The sequence below is a fragment of the Melospiza melodia genome, chromosome 12 (assembly GCF_035770615.1).
Source record: "Melospiza melodia melodia isolate bMelMel2 chromosome 12, bMelMel2.pri, whole genome shotgun sequence".
Lineage (NCBI taxonomy): Eukaryota > Metazoa > Chordata > Aves > Passeriformes > Passerellidae > Melospiza > Melospiza melodia.
The window spans coordinates 18,804,341-18,810,340 of NC_086205.1; the positions used below are offsets into that span (position 1 = coordinate 18,804,341).

Genomic DNA, 6,000 nt, shown 5'->3' on the forward strand with positions numbered 1-6,000 from the left:
AATCACCATTGTCCTGGGCTTTGCCTTGGCTCTGGGACCCCAGCCAGCAGCACCCAGAGCTCAGTGTCACAGCTGGATGTTGGGCATCCCATGACAGTCCCACGCCATGGCTGTGTTAGTCTGGGCTCCATCCTCCTCCCCCTGCATGGAGTCATCGCCCACCCAGCCTAGGCAGAGATAATATGAAGCCAGTCACCAATGCGAGACTCTTGTAAATATTTATCTTTACTCAGTGCTAGACAAGAGCCCCTGGGCTGGAGGTGGCTCCATGGACCCCCTTGGCTTATGGCTTTCAGGTTTCAGACCTTTCATTCTGTCCCAAGATGCTCTTTCCCCTCCTGCCTCTGCTGCTGCCAGCAGCTCCCCATGGCCAGTGGAGGAGGAGAAGGTTGTGCAGGGTAGACCAACCCCTCACCCCACTCTGCCCTTGGCACTCCAGTCTCCCTCCTGCTCACGCCTTGGCGTCGGAGCCTGCGGGTGCGAAGCTCACGGGCTGGTAGCCCGGTTTGTCGTCCTGCTTGCGGTAGTACATCCGTGTCAGCACCGCCAGGATGAAGGTCTGTGGGATCAGCAGCTGCACGTTCATCTCTGGAACAGGAGAGGGGCCATTTGAAGCTGCCCTCAGCCACCATGCCCACCCCCCATGCCATCTCCATGATGGAGGGGCCTGGCTGGGAGTGCTGCTCTCTCATCTCCCTACTTACGCTGGGACCTGGCCTTGGAGGAGAAGGGCGGCGAGCAGGCAATGCTGCCGTTGTTGGCCAGGATGCTGAAGATGGCAGGCTGCAGTGCCGTCAGGAGGAGCAGGATCTGCAACCACCAACACCCTGCTGTGAGGGCTGTGCTGCTGCCCAGCTCTCAGCCTTCACCTTCGCCCCGTCCTGCAGCCAGCGGGGCTCTCACCCAGCAGTGGCTCCTGCCCCACCATCTTCCCTCATGCTGCCTCACCCCATCAGTGCTGCAGAACCCCTCACCTAGGAGGGAGCTGGGCAGGACAGGGGCTCACCTGGAAACAGGTGAACTTGGCCTGCATGTTCTGCTCAGCCAGGTGCAGCCGGGCCTGCCGGAAGAGGATGCCCAGGCCCCACAGCCCAAAGAGGGCAGAGGCACCAATCAAGGTGTTGATCCAGAGGGCCACGCTCTCCCCTGAAATCTGAGGGGGACACACAGAAAACATTACTGGGCTGACAAAGTTCAGGTGGAGGCTTCCTGTCTAGGTCATCAACCTGCCCATCCCTGTGCTTTGGCACTCACGTCAGCAGGGTTGTAATTCCCATCGGTGGCCAGGACCAGCCCCAGGAAGACAGCGACTGCCTTGAAGAAAGCGTACTGGAAAGTCCCCAGGATCATCAATTTAAGCTTTTTCCTGGCATGGTGAGAGAGACAGGTAGCACTCTAAAGTCCCCAGGTCTCTGCCCAGGGAATTCTCTTCCAGCCCAGCAGAAGCACGGGGTGAAAGCTCTCCAGGGGCAGAGGTTTATCCCAGCTCCCCCTCACCTGCTCATGGTGATTTTGGGCAGGCAGGGACAGCAGCAGCAGCAGGGCCCAGTGCTGACCACCATGGGCACATCCTTCAGGGTGCTGAGCAGTGCTTCCTTCCCCCCAAAGCCCTCCACCATGACCATCATCAGCAGGTAGAAGCAGACAGCAAAGTACCTGGGGAAGAGGAGGAAGGCAGGTCAAGCGCTGTGGGCTCTGTGGTGCCCTGTCCCAGGGTGGGTGATACTCACGCCGTGGTTGCCATCTCCACCACCATCATGGAGCGCGGGAACCACAGGCCAAAGCAGCTGATCACTGACACAACCTGGGGGACATGTGAGCTTGGCACACTGGCACTCCCCCCTCCTGCGGGCTGGCACCCCTTGGGTGGCCCTGGCCCCCCAGCACCCCCAGAGCCCAGCTCACCGTAGGGGCTGAGCTGCTCCAGCAGAGGGTCTTCATCTTGATAGGGCAGCGGATCTTGCGGAAGAGGTACGAAACCTCTTCCACATAGATCACAACTGACAGCAGCGTCATGATGGTGCAGAGGCCCAGGATGATGAGTTGGGCTATGTCCAGCTCTGCCAGGGAGGGGTGAGAAGCTGTCTTCATCCTGTCCAGTCCCCCCTGGGGAGCTGCCCCTCGACCCACCACTGCCCAGGTTTAGGAAGCTCTGTGCCATGCCCTGGACATGCCTGTCTATGCCGGAGCTGGCCCTTCTGTGCCACTGTTCCCCGTCCCATGACACCTGCCCCTGTGCTGGCCCTTCCTGGGCTGTCCCCATCTCTACAGGCAGGACTATGGGATGGGAGGCTAAGACCCTGGCACCAGTTTCTGACTTGTGAGGCTGCTCCATACCTGCTCTTGCCTCGGCCACCCTACCACCTTTATCCCTGTCCTGCTCCTGCCAGCGACAACAGGAGGGTCCTGCCCACCCTGTCCCCACACGTACGGTGCAGCAGATGCTGGGAGGTGGGCGGCAGGGAGAAGCAGGCGGCCGGCACGCTGAAGTTCCTGATCAGCATCTCCACCAAAGGGCGGGAGAACCTGCGGAGTAGAACCGGGAGAGTGCTGCACAGGGACACGGGGACACCCGGCCCCGCAGGGTCTGAGCAGTCCCCTGGCTGGTTTGCCTCACCACTAAGGCCTCCCTTCCTTTACAGAGGGAATGAATCATCCAAAGTTCCGATCCAAAAAGTTGGATTTGCCCGGCTGCAAAGCGGCACGGGAGTCTCCAGCACTCACCTGGGGTCATCTGCCAGCTCCCAAGTGGGCTCCATCCTGTTCGGCTCCTCGCTGTCTCCGTCCCGGTGCCTGTGGGGCTGTTCGGCACCGCCTGCCTCGGCTGCCCCGGCCGGCCCACGGGGTCAGAGTCCCCGGGGCAGGGACCGCGGGACGATGCCGCGCCTCCCTCCAGTTCAACCGGAGCCTGCAGAGCCTCCCTCCCTCTCCCGCAGCCGCGGGCACCCATTGGCGTGGCCTCTCGCCATCCCGGCCCTCCGAGGGCTTTGGCCACCAGGTTATCGACCCGGGAAGGCAATTGTCACCCGAGCGGGCACGCCCGCGTGTGCCAAGGCCCGGGGCGCAGGGCGCCTGTGCTGGGGTGACACCGCTGCGCCCTCGGCAGCGCGGACATGGGCTGGTGGTGCTCTGGAGGCTCCGGGACGTGGGCTCATGTCCCCTCATGGGTGTCCTCATGTCCCCTCAGCAGCAGTGTCGGGGTGCGGGGCGGTGCCAGCCCCTGCTCTGCTCCGTGGGCCCTGCGAGGGCTCCGGGGGTCCCCGCTCCAGGCAGCCGGGGCTGAGCCCTGCACGGAGCAGCTCAGGGGCACTAGAGGGCAGGGCTGGCCAGCGCTCAGAGCCCCGGCCTGCGGACAGCAGCAGAGCCCCGGCCTGGGGAGAGGACCATGGGGCTGGAGGGGACAGTCTGAGTGGATGCTGGGGGCTCAGGCAGGGAAGCAGCGTTCCCTGGTTTTAGATGGATCCCAGAATCATCATGGGCTCCAGGGGTGTCCACAGCTCCAGGCGTTCTCCCAGTGCACCAAGAAAAATGAGTTCTGGTTTATACTGGGTTCCCTTGGAACCGCCACCCTTTGCCCCTCTGGCAGGGGGCTTCTGCTGCCACCAGAGTGGCACCAGGGCCCCAGATGAGTGCTCTGCACCTTGCTCTAGGAGCAGGATGCTGCTGTTGTCATGGGAATGGGATGGTGGGGAGGGGCCGGGAGGAGGGAGTGGATGTGGATGCTTCAGTGGGAGGGAGTGGGATGAAGGAGGAGGGAGTCCTGTGGGGACTCTGTGCACACCTGGCCCTCCCCTCCTCTCAGCCCCATTAACCAAGCCCCGTATCCCTGTCCCTACACACTGTACATACTCTTTCCTGCCCTATATGCAGTAACCTAACCTGACACACTGGTGCTGCACACCCAGCCCTCTGCACTCACATTCACACACACAATTACCCACACCTTGCACCAGCAGACCCCTCACCATGGCTGCTCCTGGCCCCACAGCGTGCATGGCACCAATAGGGGCCCCCACCCAGCCCCCCTGTATCACCAGCATTGCCTATGGCTGAAGAAACACGTCAGCTCCTGTGACATCTGCTGCGCTGGCCTTTATGTGACAGTCCCTGCAGGCTGTCAGGGCAGTCCTGCTGTCCTGCTCATCCACCTGGTGCCCATCCCCCGGGGTCCATCAGCACTGGGATGATCTGCACGTATCCCTGGCCCCAGGGAAGCAGAGCCCAGCCCCAGCAGGCAGCCACACGTCCTGCACTGCCCGGACACGTGCAGGAGCCTCTTCCCCTGCCTGGCATAGCCCAGGGCCAGCACCACCCACGGGTGCCCGCTGCACAGGGGCACATGCCGGTCCCCTTGCCCTCCACACCTGTGTCTGGCTGTCCCTGACTCACTGCTGTAGCACCATGATGATGCATCTGGCCTCTCAGGTGGTACCTGAGCCTGACTGAGCCCTGGTCCCCTGCGTTCCCCAAGCACAGCACACCCCGAGGTGCCAGTACAGCTGTGGGGCATGGAGCAACCTTCCAACCCGTGAGGGGATGCAGAACACGGCTGGGCCCCAAGCCCAGGGCAGAGGGCAGCCCCACACCTTGATGCTCGGCATGAGTGTGCAAGGAGGGCTCCATTGCTGCACACACTCCCCTCTGCATACCCAGCAGTGACACCCACAGCACTGACCCACCTGCACTGACCCCCAGCCCCATCACCATGCCCAAGACACCTGCATGGGGCCAGGACACACACACACACTGTCCTGCTGTGGACAGTCATTGGGGGTCTGGGTGCCACCACCCCAGAGCTGTCCCCTGGGCACATGGAGGGCTCTCACCCTGCAGCCCAAGGTGCTGAGCCCCCCCTGCACCAGCAGGACAGGACGTGCCAGCTCCCTGCTTGCTTCAACCTGCCCCAGGAGCTGGCGGAAATGGGTGTGGAGAGGGGGAATGCAGTGGGATGGGAGAGCCCAGAGTCCCTCCAACTGCTCCCTTATTCCAGCCCCTGTCTGTGCCTGGGATGTATGATCCTGAAGCCACCAGGGCCATGGCCACCCTTGTTCCCCAGTCAGGATTCTCCACACAGGCTGCTACCATAGCCAAAAGCATCCCCTGGCATGGGCATGGGGGGCAACACATGGGTCAGGCTCCCACCAGTTCTACCTCAGCCCCAGACCTTCAGGATGCTCCAGGGCAGAGCAGCCACAGGGACTCCCTTTCCTGCCAAAACCCCTTTCATCAGAGAAGGAAAAAAGAACACAGAGATGAGAACCATACACCCACCAACCCAGGGCAAGGGGTGGTTTGAAGGTTTGTGGTCCACTCAGCATCAGGGTGGCTGTTTAGCCTCAAGGAGCTGGCAGAGAAACCTGCAGCAGTGCTGGAAATTCTCCCCATTTGCTCATTTAGCTTTTTTTTTTTCTTCTTTTTTTCTTTTTTTTTTTGCTTATTTTAAACAAAACTCTTTGACCATGGGAATCCTGCTTCTCCCCTCCCCTCAAAAAAAAGCCAAGCAGACCCTCCCAGTATGCCAGCTCTCCCACACTGCTGCTATGTCAGCACTCCCCAAAATACTTGGAAAAGCCCTTAAAATGCAAATATTTGTATAGAGTTTTCCAGCCATCTCTAATTCCCTGTGGTTATGGCCAGAGGGGCTGACCTTGGTGGCACAGGCTCCCAGGCTGACCATCTCAGCAGACATGGCAGGGAAGAAAACTCATTTATATCCTTGGTAGGAGCTGGTAGGAGACCAAAACACATTCCTGCTCATACTGTCCTCTCCCACCCAGAGCCTGAGGCCACGGTGGATGATTGGGATGCTGGGGAGTGAGAAACGCATGCCCAGCTCTAGCATAGCCAGATCTGCACCCTGAGCTTTTGGTGGTCCATGGTCACTGCTGTCACAGGACACAGAGGGACAGACCCTGCTCAGTGCACAGAGCAGCCAGGATGCTCCCTCTCCCAAGGGACCTTCCATGCTGTGCCCAGTCCCTGTGCCAGGCAGGACCAGCC

At 61.0% G+C, this 6,000-nt stretch overlaps 1 protein-coding gene across 1 annotated transcript; it reads right to left on the reverse strand.

Moving 5' to 3' along the window:
- Positions 1 to 199: 199 nt before the first annotated feature.
- On the reverse strand, positions 200 to 2,832 carry SLC51A (solute carrier family 51 member A). The gene is made up of 9 exons (XM_063167053.1): positions 2,725 to 2,832; positions 2,432 to 2,526; positions 1,906 to 2,060; positions 1,731 to 1,804; positions 1,498 to 1,656; positions 1,255 to 1,366; positions 1,007 to 1,153; positions 705 to 810; positions 200 to 588 (listed from the first exon to the last, which is right to left on the reverse strand). Exons 1-9 carry the CDS (start codon positions 2,757 to 2,759, stop codon positions 452 to 454), a joined length of 1,020 nt encoding a protein of 339 aa, XP_063023123.1. The 5' UTR covers positions 2,760 to 2,832; the 3' UTR covers positions 200 to 451.
- Positions 2,833 to 6,000: the final 3,168 nt, after the last annotated feature.

What these genes read in the sequence shown, in the direction of transcription:
- SLC51A (XM_063167053.1), bottom strand. Translation starts at nt 2,759, where the DNA reads ATGGAGCCCACTTGGGAGCTGGCAGATGACCCCAG. An exon ending in GAGCTGGCAGATGACCCCAG is followed by an intron (nt 2,527 to 2,724) that starts GTGAGTGCTGGA and finishes TCTACTCCGCAG; the next exon opens with GTTCTCCCGCCCTTTGGTGG. An exon ending in CTCCAAGGCCAGGTCCCAGC is followed by an intron (nt 589 to 704) that starts GTAAGTAGGGAG and finishes CTCCTGTTCCAG; the next exon opens with AGATGAACGTGCAGCTGCTG.